Source organism: Squalius cephalus, assembly GCF_949319135.1.
Source record: "Squalius cephalus genome assembly, chromosome: 2".
NCBI classification, from domain to species: domain Eukaryota; kingdom Metazoa; phylum Chordata; class Actinopteri; order Cypriniformes; family Leuciscidae; genus Squalius; species Squalius cephalus.
Genome location: NC_137123.1, coordinates 46,999,509 through 47,013,712, shown reverse-complemented (window position 1 = coordinate 47,013,712; position 14,204 = coordinate 46,999,509). Strand labels below are relative to the sequence as shown.

Genomic DNA, 14,204 nt, shown 5'->3' with positions numbered 1-14,204 from the left:
AAGAAAAAGATCTTAATCCTTCATCCCCTCCTTTTCCACTCTTTTATAAAATTCCTCATCCCTTCCTTTCTTCTTATAACAATAATGATACTCTCTTGCTCTCCTTTTTCTCTTTCAAGTTCGACTAATAGCCAGGGCCCTGGAACTTCTGAATCAAAAGAATCTACACTGAGGGATATTTATTGAAGCCAATAAACTGCCTGAATGTGAAAAAAAAAGATTAAACGTTAATTTTTTTTGACATTGAAATCAACTAAAAATGAAAATGACATACCAGCATCTAAAAAGATTGGTGAGTCAAGTGTGTTTTAGGTGAGAGAAAGTGGTAGATGTGTCAAAGGTAACCATTTAACAACAACTGACATTCAATCCCATGAATGTCCACTGCGATTAGTCACTGACTGTCAAACGAGTCAATTTTTCAAGTTTGATTTCCAAACACTAAGACGGCAAAACTATTCTGGAGCTGATCGTCAAGAATCAGAATTCCTGGGCTCAGGCTGATTTTTAATGCTCTTTAGTCTTCATTTTTGAATAATTAATTAAAGTGAATAGAGAACCATATCACCAGAGCTGACAGAGAGAGCAGATGTCTGAAGGATTTTGTAATAACATGACGCATAAATATTGTTGCATTGATTTAGATGCAGAGTCCAGCAGAACTGTTCAAGCTTCTGTATATTAGTCGTTTTCTTGACATCAAGCTTATGTAAGTCCTTATTTTCAATACATGAAGCATCCATCTTGAGTCTTTTATTACTACATTTCACTATAGTTCATGTAATGTATTCATGCTCTTAAAATGTCATGTAGTTAATGTTTTTGTGAGGTGTGTTGCCCTGATGCTGTTGTCTCTGTAAACCCCTGTGCGACGTCTGTTGTACGTCTGTTTTTGGCCTTGTTTTAAAGGCAAGCTTTAAAGAACTTTTTAGGAAAAAGCTAATTTTAGTAGGTCAAGTAGTAATAGTTATAAAACTTAATGAAACATCCTGTTATAAGCTGTAATTATACAGGCATATATTCTATCCCTAATACTAGAAACATTGTCACAGTATTTTTACTGTGAATTTCTGGCTACTGCTCCCCGTTTTTTTTTTTTTTTTAACCATAAATTGTATGCAATACTTTTAAAAGAACAGAGAATATCATATATAGTATGGGTTTTCTTCCAGTACTCATTCTTGACTTACAGTATCAACTATTCGAACATTGTAGTAACTAAGCAGAGCTGAACCATTGCTAGGCAACAGGCTATGAACATCCTGTAGCTTTAGGCAGGATGACTCTGCAACAGATACAGAGAAATACATCATCCCTCAACTGAAAAACGTTTGGTTATGTCTAAGAGCTAAGATGTACATTTGTCTGTTGCTATCATGGAGGACTAATGTGCATAAAAAGATTGTACACGATTTGCGTTGCACTGTAAAAAGTGACAAACAAACACTGGCTGGTTTAGAAAGGTTACTGATCTACGCTTGAGACAACAGGCAGGTATTTTTAAATGATTTATCAGCTGTTCTGCAGGACACAATGCGGTCCAGCTCACGCATCTGGGGCTTTAAAGTGAGGATGAAATGTACCAGAAGGAGAAGAGTTGCCATCCTGTCTAGAAGACAAGAGAAGATGAGCTTTTCTGCCTTGTTAAATGAAAATCACATTAACCAATAAGCCCCATGGTTGGAATGCCTTGTTATTAAGCGGAACAAACTATAGAAGCTTTATTGGACACATGACACACTTTCACACATTGAGGAACACAGACAGCCAAAATTGTTGAAATGAACAAAGAAAAACCCACATTTTATTGCACTTAAGTTATAAGAAAATAAAAATTCTAAATGAATCAAACAAATACACAATCCCTTTAAGGTTTCTTTTTTTATCTGTCTGTTATGCCAGGCAGTTTACATAAACTGAAAAAATAAAACAGCTCCAACATCTGATTTCTCAAACCAGATTATAAATTAAACAGAAAAAAAAACCGAAAAAAAAAACAAAAACAAAAAAAACAGGAGAAAGAACAAGATTGTTTTTTCTTTTAATATACAGTGTTAAACCACTTTCACAGTTCAGCTTGAGTTGTGTGACTTGGAGGATGAGACAAATCGTTTGGCTACGGATGCGGTTACGTTGTTTATCTATGAAGCTGCTTTACCATAAAAAAAAAAAAAAAGAAAAAAGAAAAAAACAAAACAAAACAAAAAAAAACTCATGAGAGCATTACCAACGGAACCAGGTTAGCTCTAGCACTTAAAACGTAATCAGATGTCCATTTCTGTACACTAAGACCACCTTTTTTCCTCGGTAACTTAACGTCGGTTCCAACAATCTCGTTTTTCAACTCATTAAAAACAAGAACGGTATTCTTTTTTTGTCGAAGCATACATTTCCACACAGAACAGGCTGGCAGAGCTTTTGTCCCAAGGAATGTGTGAACAATTTGCTCAAACACACACCCGCACGCACACCCAGTCATGCTCACAAACGCGCAAAATAGTTTCTACTCGTCTGTCGTTTCATCTCAGCAGACAAACCCGTCTCTTTGTCAGACATTCTCCCTCCTCTACGCCTCGTAGAGGCACATTTGGCTCAAGTTTCAGTGGCAAAAAAAAAAGAGAAGCTGTTATGTGGATATCTTGCTTTTGTTGGTACGTTTGTTTGTGTCGTTTTTATAAGTTCAAACTCTACAAGTAACTTTTGTTTAGAATTTCGTCTGGGACTAAAACGTCACAGCCAGTTAAAGTTCCACCTTATTTTTTTCTGTGTCTAGCAGCATAAAATCCAGTTTGGCCACTGGGATGGACAGTACTGGGGGGAAAAGGGTGGGGGGGTGGGAAGAGACATTCCCAGGAGCTTATGGGAAAACATTCTCATTTCCCACGGAGCACCAGCACTGATGAACTAATGAGACCAGACTGGTTGAAAAACAATGAACGCAGGTCATCTCCGATCCAGAGAGCCACTGCTTATGGAGTACTGAATTTATAAAAAAAAAAAAAAAACACATCACAAGTAAAACCTCAAAAATGTGTGAAACAGCAGAGTGGGTTTAGCTTAATACTGAGACCTGTTGTTTGCAACAGTAGGCAGGAAGTGAACAAAAAATGCTGAACTTGAAAAGAAAGCACAAAACTTTAATTCACAGCTGTTGATGCGAAAACCAAAAAAAAAAAAAAAAAAACGAAAGTTGTGGGGAACAAAGCAAAAAAAAAAAAAAAAAAAAACGGATACAAAAGAAAATAACGTGCGAGGAAGAAAGGGATATTTGGCGTGTGCTGAGGTTGATGAGGACTGACAAAATTGGCTTCCTTTGTCTCTCTTTCTCGAATCACTCCTGCAGTACAAAGCTCTTCAATTCTCATCTTTCTCCATAAATTTTTTATTTGTATACACTATTTATCTCTCCGTATCCGTGTTGATGCGTTAGGGTTTCATGTATACAGTGTTGACTGTTTAGATCAAAAAAATAACGTTTGTACATATGGGTGTGAATTTCAGTCAGGCTTGAGCGAACAAGTCTCTGTGCAAGGTCGCCTTGAGTGGTAGGAAAAGGGACAATCCAGTCTTCCCAAGTCCTTCCTGTCAGTTTCCTTCCCAGAATGCTGTGGTGCATGAGCGTCTGCCCCCACCCCTCCCCCCTTCGGAAGGTGAACGGAACTGTGGCGGCAGTCGTGGACCGTGGCACAACGGGGAGAGATGTTGGCGGCAACTTATCGGGGAGGTGGAGATGCCATGAAGTGAGCGATCGGTCCTGGCGCGGAAAGACCCGGGGCAGGTTGCTCTCCCCACCCTCCCCATTTTACAAACAAGTCCCCTTTAAGTTCACCCCCTTCACTTCATGTCCACATCAAAGTCCAGCACCAGGAGCTTGGTTTCCTCCGTGCCGTTACGGCTGCCCACCGCGCAAACAAGTTTGGTATTGGAGGCGCGGATTCGCCAGACCACACCGCCGCTGCCTCCGCTCTCCAGTGTGACCAGGTTGCGGATGAACTCGCCTGTCCGAAGGTCCCACAACTTCACCGTACCGTCATCGGAGCTGGTGATGACAAAATTCTTGTTGAACTGCAAGCATGTTACTGCACTCTGGTGCTTGTGGGGACCTAAGAGCGAGATAAAAGAAAGAAAACAAGTTAAGAGTTGACATTCATTGTGAAAACTAAGTACATTCAGTATTGAATGTACACTTTTAGATTACTCAAATCTTAAAAGTATATATATAAAAAAACTACATGCAGATAATATAATATTACTGAAATAAAAGGCCACTTAAGTAGTAGGCCACTAAAAAAATTGCTGCCTTAAAGTTTTAAGTACAGTCAACTTGGATATTTACATAAGTCATTTCAACTTAAATTACATTCTATGACATATAGATTAATCTTCTATAACTTATAAAAAAGTTGAAAACCTTATTTTGATGACTTGTAAAAACACATGTTGTCAAATTATTGATCATATAATTTTTTACAGTGTACTTGGAGCACACCTTCACTTCGATTGTTTCTTGACACTCGAGTACACTTTTAAAAATTAGAATTTTTTTTAAGAAAAAAAATTAGTGCACCTTGTAATTAGAGCTGCACGATTCTGAAATGATTTTTTGTACTGAACTAAACAAAATAACTTGTAATTTACTAGAGGTTCTAAAAAAAATTAATTGCAGCAGTCTATTTAAAAAAAAAAAAAAATTAATTTACATTTATTAGAGGTTGTTTTTTTTGTTTTTTTGTTTGAACGAATGATTCAATGACTCACTCATAAAGACTCCAGCATTTTTGAACGAATCTCCTGAATGAATGATTCAATGACAAATAGCCTACATTTTTTAACAGTCACTTGTCGCCACCTAATGCTGTAATTTAACTGATACAATCTTTAAAGCATCTAGTTACTTTCAAAAGTTGATTTGCTCTATTTTGATCGCTATCATAGATAGTGTTTATATCAGAAATATCCCAGTTCTTCTGTGATAATATAAATTATTGTAACACAAATAATGATCCTGGTGTTTGAAAACTGCTCTCTCTAGCTCTTCAGCAGCGCCGAAGCAGATTTGAATGTTCTGCTGTGATCGCAGCTACTTGTCAAAGGTATAAGATTGTGTGGGTGTTTGAATAAAGACAGCAATCTTTTAACGATTAATCGTTCAGCTCTATTTGTAATAATGTCAAATTAAACGTTTTACTCTAAAGTACTTTTATTTCTATGCTTAAGTCCTACTTATATTGACCAAATAAGCACTCTTAAGATGAAATAATTGCATTAATATAAATTTCAACTAAAAGAAATTTTCATTTTACAGCAAATAACATTTCTTCAAGTGTCAAAAACAGTACATTAAATTTGCACTTGGGTATATTCTTTTAAAGTATATTATTTCCCAAATAAGTACTCTTTTTAAAGTTTACAAGGGATTCCAGATGTAGAGGCTCATCACACACACACCGCAACGCTGAGAGCCCGATAGACAGGAAATCGACCTGCAGCTATTTGCCACAACGGTGAAATCGGAGAGAGGATGTGTAACTATGGTTACGGGAAATACTGTGGCATTAATGGCTTTGATTCTATGCCCTTGAGGTATTGAATCGAGCCAGTCTTTCTGATAGGCCAAGGAACATCTGAGTCTAAACAAAAGTGCTTAGACTGCTGTCAGCGAGGCATATAAAGATAAAGAGAAAAAGAGATGTGCTACAGTACACTGGCTCCTGTTACTGCAGAGGGGTGTGGTGAGCTATTACAGGCAATCCGCAGTCAAATACTGAAAATCATGTTATCAAACATCTAGATTGAGAACAAAGACAGATTGAAGTTCATGAGTGAATGAAAACTCAAAATATCCATTTCAAAGGCATGAATTTGCTCATGAATACCCATTAGTAGAGCGCTAAAGTCAACTGTGTGAATGTAAATGAGATGGCCGCTCTCCATTGATGTGCAAGACACTACACAGAGTGACAAAATAGACCCTTTTCCTTTAATGAGTGACTGTCTATGAGCATTCGCACTTCAAAGCTCAGCCATTGAGTTGAGCATCTTGTCTGGGGTCAAATGTGTGTTTTTGTTTATTATGTCAAACGATTAAGTGATAATAGGAAATGCTCAAGACCTAATTAAATGACCTACAAACTGATATATGGTCCATCCCCCCTCTGTCTTACCCTCAGGGCACCCCCAATAGGACCACCACATCCCCCTCCAATTCCTTTCATCATGTCATCTATTCCTCACCCTTCCAGAAGATTAAAGCACAAGATGCTAAGAGAGGCTGGGAACTATGAAAAATACATATTTGGAAACATGTTTTTCTTTGGCCTGAAGACGGAGTAAAAATGTTGTTTGTGGTTAAAATGCAATGGATAAAGCTCTTAAAGGAACAGCTTACCCAAAAACAATATGTATACCCTTTTTCCCCCCAACAACACACAAAAGTAGAAAATGTTGGAAAATATTTTCATTCAACAACTTCACAGTGGCTGTCAAGCTACACAAAGGACAATCACTGTGGTCCAAACGAGACGTGTACTAAATCCCAAGTCTTCTAATGATTGCTTTGTGTGAGGAAGAGACTGAAATTTAAGTCATTAAGTAATAATCTTCCCCTACACCAAATTTTACATTTATTCAACATCTATGTTCAGGTTAAAGGAATGCTGCATTTAAATTCAGTATGAAACATATTGCAAGCTGATTTGATTCCCTATTGTGCCATATACCAAAGTAAAAAGGCTTCTCGAACTAAAAAAACAAAAACAGGATGCAACCTCATTTTGTACATGTGAGTGACAGGTTGTTGGAGGAAAGGGATTATTGTCCCGCCCTCGCACATGTCAGAGAAAAGATGTCTTTCCGATTAAAAATTACAAGGGTGCATTCATTTAAAAATAAAATAATGTGTACAGATAAATAATTTATAATAAACACTGCAATAATCTATAAAGAATTAAAGCTGTGTTTACACTGCCAGCGACAATGCGCCATAATCCCATTCATTTCACTGCTGAGCTGGCGATTTTTGGCGATATGAGTGACAGTGACAATTAGTGACAGGATGCAGGTGTGTCCAGCGACACAACAACAGCGACTTTCCGGAGCGACACAACAACCAATAGGAGTGAAGTCAGTGGATCGTATGTGATTAGTCATACAGCCTGTATTGAAATTTATTTTAGAGGTTAGCAACTTTCCTATAATTTATGATATGTCTCTGTGCACATACAGGGACACTCGCTGTGCTGACTCAGAGCCTGAATGGATTTGTGAACCCAGACAGTCCGTTGCTTGTGCTTTCGCTCCAGATAAATAGCCACAATGGCAAATAGCACCAGCTGTTTCTCATTCATCTTTAATATTAAGCATTTCATGTATGGATTCCATTTATATTTTCTCTGTTCCCTTAGTTTAGTTTAGCGGAAAAAAATGGATTCAGTGTCTAGAACATGGAATAACAGATTGTGTGCTTTTTCTGGGTGAGATGGAGTAAACTGCGGCGCTAACAGTGTCACACGATAGCACACGTTGCGTAGCCATGGACTGAAGACCAACGGCCAAGGTCAGGATTTTCGTTAAATAATGCATTAAATTTCATATCGTATACCCAAGAACACTTGGTATATACGAGTCACATGGGATCATTCTGTGATACTTTTGCATCTTTTTTATAAGCTTTATGCAGATCACTATGCACTACCATTATATGGATGAGCACGAGCTGAACATTTTTTTTTTTTTAAATCTCCTTTTGTGGTCCATAAAAGAAAGAAGGGCATATGGCATTAGAAAAACACCAGGGTGAGTAATTTATGACTTAAATTAGATTTTAGGGTGAACTATCTCTAAGTCACTGACATTTTTAGGTGAACTTTTCCTTTGACCGAGTTAAGATCAGTCATACTCTCTCTGCTCACCTTGCAGTGTCTGTAGGCACTGGCCGGTCTTAATGTCCCAGATCTTGACGGTGGAGTCAGCGTTTCCAGAGACGAGGATATTATCTTTGAGCTCCATGCCGCTGGTGAGAGACTGATGACCTGTGAGCGTGTGAATACAGTTTCCCGTTTCTACATCCCACACCCGAATTGATGTGTCCAACGAACCACTCACTACATGGATGCCGTCAAACTGTAGAAAGAGCGGATTAAATAAATCATTGTTCAGTAATTAATAAATTACATTATGTAAGAAAACTGTGGCTAAACACCCACAGTAGTCATTTGGCTTATTCTGTGTCTAGAATAAAACCCAAGAATTCAATAAAAGCTGTATTGAGCAGGGAAGGGATTTGATTCATTTCACAATGAGATGCAGCACAAGCTGAATTCCAGATATTTTCCATTCCATTGTTATTGCATTAAATGGCACTATGTTTGATTAACTTATGCAATTACTGCAAAGCTCTTAAAATGATGGATATATGAACAAATGAGGACAAATGCAGATTAGTATGGACTACAGCCCAAATGTTTTGTCCCACAGTTGCTGTGTCAAAGACACAATAGACTGTCCAAGATAAAAATCTTTGCAGGAACGTTGGTTTACAATAGTTGCCTTACACAGTTTGACCCTGTAATCTATGAACCAAAATTAAATATAATTATGCTTTTTTCAGATTCTATTGAGGTTGCATCTAATAGCACTCATGATTAGATAATCCTGAGTCACTGAAGGTGTGTGGTTAAGATAAACTTCCTGCACAGTTAGCAGTAGGTCATGAAAGCTTTTTAAGAGAATAGACAGAATGATAGTGCTTCTTATTCAGGCCAAATCTCTCTTTAACCCATGCTTCTTTAGAGCACTGAGTGATGATTGAGCCTTACTGCTCAAGAATTAACCTAGCAATGACCCGCAAAGACATTTAATGTTTCTTCGAGGAGATGGCTTGATTCTTTTTCTTGCTTTAAAGGACTATGAATCCATCAGCCATTAATCTGACCTCTGCGAGGCAGGTGAAGTGGCCGAGCGTTAGTCAGGTCACGTGTGTCAGGTGTAGGTAAATGTCTATGTTTACCTGTAGGGAGTAGACTCTGTTGGTGTGACCCTGGAGTGTGTGTAGGCAGGTCTCGGTTTCAGGATCCCACACTTTCACCATGAAGTCATAGGCACCGCTGACAACCCTACGGCCGTCATACTGCACGCAGCGAACAGCTGCCACGTGACCCATGAGCACGTGCAAACACTGACCCGTCTCTATGTCCCAAACCCGCAGTGTGGCGTCCCGAGAACCGCTCACCACCCTGAGAGAGAAAAACAAACTGGTTTAAGTGTTTGCTCGCATTAAAAGTTTCACATAATAATGTTGGAATTATTTATTTTTCAACTTATGATGGTAGAATTTAATCAGGCATTAATTCAGCAGTCTATGACAGTCAATTGCTTGTACCTTCAAGGGTTGTATTTGCTTATAGCATTACATAAATCAAAGGGAAAACATACTTTGTTTATAAAACCAGACCCCTAGGAAACGAGTTTGATATATTTTTCTTAAACAAAATGAACATTAAAATGGGTTCTGGTGAAGCAAAGAGTAACAAACAGAAACTACTATTGTTGTTGCTGAATGAAGCCTGAGGTCACTGAACAAAATAAGCAATCAAGCTTGACACAAAGGAAAAATATGCACACCAATTGGCCCAAAACAGAGAATACTTTCATGCGAGCAATTGTGTAGTTCACAACAGAGCATAAAGAAGCAAAGCTCAACTCTGTATATGAGCACTCCGCACAGTTAATGAGTACAGCTGAAATCAGATGGGAAATGTGCAGTTTAACTAGCACTGTGTGCTGCTATTGAATGGAATTATCTTTAAAGAAGTATTAGGCTATATAATGTATTTTACAATATATATAACATTTAAAAAAAAAAAATTAACTCACGCATGGTAGTTGTTTATCCAAAGCTGATACTCGACATCAGTTTTTCCTTTTCAATTTCATTTAACCAGAAATGCCACAATACCATTAATATTTCAGTTATTAATATTTAAATATTAAATTTATAAGTTTTTAATTTTAATCTAATTTTAACAGTTTTAACATATGCTTAATTTAAAAATTAAAATTTAAATCTCACTGTAAGTGAAAAATGTATTGTGTATTAATGTATTAATCATTCACTTTTTTTGTTTTCCTTAATATATCTAATAAAGTATTTAATTCATGTAAATCTGGAGGTAAACACAAAAAGGCCACGAACCAAAGTGGAAAAACTATTGACTAATCATTGATATGAAATGTTTGTTGAGCACTAAATCAGCATATTAGAATGATTTCTGAAGGATCATGTGACACTGAATACTGGAGTAATGGCTGCTCAAAATTCAACTTTGCCATCATAGGAATTAATTACATTTTTAAATATATTCAAATGGAAAAGTACTTTTTTTAAGTGTCAAAATATTTCACAATATTACTGCCTTTACTGTAATAATGTGAGTAAAGCTTGCATAACCTCAGTGGAGCAATCTATATGCATCTGGATGTACAGTAAAGTGCCTTTTGGGAGGTGGTAGATGTTACCTTTTCTCATGCAAGTGCATACAGCGCACTGTTGAGGTATGACCATACAGCGTGTGGATACATTCTCCTGTCTCTGCATTCCAGACCTTCAGCGTTCGGTCTGTGGAGCCACTGATAATGATGTTGTCTCGCATCTGAGAGGACCAGACCCCTCCGGTGTGGCCGACTAACGTCCGCAAACACTGGCGACACAGAGAGAAGGAATTCAAGTGTAAATTAATTGAATTACAATGGCATGCATTTAAACTGCAACTCAAAGGATGGCCAACAAAAACGGTAGCAAATTAATTACCCACTAATTTAAAGCACTCAGATCCATCACTTTGACCTTTACCCAAGACATTACTTATGCTTATCAACATATATCAAATAACTCTATGGTCCATTTGAAGCAGGAAGCAGTGTTACTGGAAAAAGAAACTCCTTATTTCATATCATATATTAGATATCGATCGGCATGATGAGAGAAATCCCATAGAATAATCCATAAGGCTATAGCCCATTTCCTCTAAATCTAATTAAACCAAATTCAATTTAATTTCAGAGGCAAACATGAAAGCAAAGGTGCCTGTGGTCATTTCGTTGTGTTATGAGGCGAGTGGAAAGCTTTGCAAGTGTCAAAGGCGTAACCTCTGAACCATGGCCGATAAAAGAAGGGGTGATAAACCCAGGAGATGTGAAAGAGGAGGTCTCAAGGCCTTTAATTCATAATGCAGCTGCTCCTATTTCTGTCTCCATCTCGATTCATGATCAACCGCAATGCATCATTAATCTTTAGAAGCGGTGACCAACCTCCACGCCACCGAGGACTTTCGAGCGTTTTAACGTGTCTTTCTTTGTTCTATCGCCATATGTGGCAATTGATGGAACAAAAGAGCAACTACTGAGGAAATCAAACCACTTAACATGAATCATTTCAAACCATTACTGTACCTACAAAAATGACAAATGGGATAAAACAAAGGAGTTAAAAGCAGAATGGCTTTTCATAGAGAACTGGATGAACGACAAGGACGTCGTCTCTAAACAATCCTGTGTTAAAATGTGCCCAAAGCCAATTTCTTATCTTATGATCAAAAGCTACTGCACTCACATTTGTAGTGTCCATAACATGCCAGAGAGAAAAAGGGAGGGAGGTTAAATCATGAATATTAATGTACTTCTTACTGCATTATGCATGAGGCGTTGTGTTCCATAATGAGTATGTGTTACTAAGGCGATGGATCTTTCCCATGGAATGTTGGGGTGGTTTAAATAATGCTGGTGAGCATGGAGCCGTGTTCTTAGGCGATTACAGCCTGCTCAGGCTGTCTCTGGAAAAGGAACTTTGAAACCAAAAGGCTTAGGTGTCTGTTTATCTGCCCGTTGAGAAACCATAAAAGAGCAAGTCTGTGGCACCCACGAGGCATGGAGATTAGCATTCCGTTTGAGTGGCTGATGGGAAACGTTTGAAGCCAAGGATCGAGGTTTAAATCCATTTGAGAAACCCCTTCCAAATTCCACTCATTTTACAGTCCACATCTAATCTTAGGGAAGAAGATACCGTGCAAATGGTGGCTAGGGTGGTAAAGTGCCAGTGTTTATTTTGTTTAGTCTCCTTCCACATTGCGCTCGTCGGACTGAAGTGGGTCCCATTTCAACACCCTCGTTCTCGTGTTCAAAACCCACCGTATTCCTGAATGGCCAGGATTGGCACACAAATTCCGTGTTTCAGATGGTGAGCAGACTGTTTAGAGCAGCTGTTTTCATTGCTAACCCTCCTATTTTCATACTAAAAAAGTCCTCTCCCATCTGGAAGAGCACTATTATTAAAGCTTTTCATCACCAAACCACAGACTACAATGGTTTGTGGGAACTGCAGTTTGAAGAACATCTGTCTGTTAAACACTGTTCAGCTATTGAGCCTGGGCTTTGTAAAGGAGTTAAAGGAGGGTATACAAGGTAAACAGAGGAAATTATAGTGTGCCATAACCATGGTATGGTTCTCTTAAGCACAAAACCTCTTCTAGGGCCAATAAATGGCTGATGGCTGTTTGCATAAATAGAAGGGTAAACAGAGTCTTTGCATACAAAACAATGCTGTCACTACCACATTACATTAGTTCTAAGCTTTCTGGGAAAGACTGACTATTCAAAAGGTCATCAGAGAATAGATCAGTGTTGTTATTGTTAAAACAAACTACAACTATAAAAAAAGTGTTTTCATTAATTGAAAATATAGTTCCACCGAGTCGTTTACACCGTGCTCTCTCATTTCATACCTTGTATCCTGTTTTTGGTGCGTACATTTTTTCTAATTACTTCATGAATACAGCTATGATCTGCACTCAAAATTTGTCACGTTATATTACATTTTTCACTTTTGATTGACAAAGCTGAAATATAATAAAATATAAATAGATGAAAAACAAACCCAAAATTAGCAACTGAAATAAAATGCATTGAAGAACTAAAATTACTTAAACCTAAATCGATTTTTAGAATTAAACTAAATAGAATTACCTAAATAGGAAAAAAAAAAAAAAACATTAAAAATTACAAAAACAAAATGACTAAAAACTTAAATGAAAACGAAAACTTACAAATAAAAGCTTATTCAACACTAGTAAATACTACAATAACATACAAATAATGCAAAAATAACACTGGGTTAGACGATTTCAACCTCAGTACATATGAATGGTATGGAGTTAATTATCCATCTACAGCCACATTTAAAAATCTTTAGTTGGGGTGTTAAGCCCATCAGGCCTCAAACAAGCAGAGGTTTAAGCTTATTCCAGAACAGGTTTAGACGTCTTCTAATATACGATTTGCAAGATCAGCATATGAAGGTAATCTCTGGCTGGGTGTGTTTGTTTCTCTGATGCAGGAGTGGGTGGATGGTTTGGGCAGGAGTGCTGCAGTCTGCATGTTAAGGAGTTGGTGGTCAGCCAAAGGTGCAGTCTGAGTCATGGCTGGAGCGAGGGAGGGGGAGGAGAGTCGCAGGAAATTAAAAGCCGAATAAAGCAGCGAAAACGAGGGGAGAGAGCGTGAAATGGAGCCAAAGGCTTTAGGATTGAGTGAAAGATGTGATGAAAGCAAGAAGTAAACAGGAGGAAGGAGGCTGGAGGGCTGTTTTCACAGTGAGAGACACAGATGCATATGCTCATACACTCCCTGTGACCTTCTCACTCCTCTCTACAGTACGTCATGTCACACCCAGATCTCCTGCGCTACCGTAAACACATCTCCACGAAAGGTGACCTCCAGCAGCAGAGAGCAGCTTTGAACACATTGCCAAATTAAAACCCGAAAGCCCTTGAGACTGTTTATGCAATCTAAACCCAGGGTTTCACACAGTTCATACTGTACCCTGGGTTAGTAATTAATGAAATATCACACTGTACATTTGTAAAAACCGGGTTAATGTTCTTATTTGCTTATTCATGAGGCGATAGCATGCAAGTAGGTACTTTAATAGTTAATTCGTCTATGGAAATTGTCAAATTTGTTTTGGCGTCTTAAATCTTCTGAAATATAATACAAACATAATACACCTGCTGGTTTATTCCAGTTAACGCGTTTGTTGTTGCTGTTCAACATTTTTTTCCCCTCAGGTGCTGAAACTAAATAGTACAAAAAGCTCATGAAATTTTAATGAGGTAAGCACTGAGGATGCTTATGACCACTTATTTGTTTCCAAATAT

General features: G+C 37.9%; 1 protein-coding gene across 2 annotated transcripts in view; it reads right to left on the bottom strand.

Annotated features, from left to right (window-relative positions):
- Nucleotides 1–245: 245 nt before the first annotated feature.
- Nucleotides 246–14,204, bottom strand: part of LOC307154037 (F-box/WD repeat-containing protein 7) — a 74,175-nt gene continuing 60,216 nt past the window's right edge. For both annotated transcript variants that reach the window (XM_079863934.1, XM_079863935.1), the window contains exons 8-11: nucleotides 10,516–10,697; nucleotides 9,008–9,233; nucleotides 7,911–8,121; nucleotides 246–4,103 (exon numbers count right to left, since the gene is read on the bottom strand). In XM_079863934.1, the coding sequence (XP_079720060.1) occupies nucleotides 3,835–4,103; nucleotides 7,911–8,121; nucleotides 9,008–9,233; nucleotides 10,516–10,697 (888 nt within the window). In that variant the 3' untranslated portion in view covers nucleotides 246–3,834. The remainder of the gene's footprint in view (nucleotides 4,104–7,910; nucleotides 8,122–9,007; nucleotides 9,234–10,515; nucleotides 10,698–14,204) is intronic.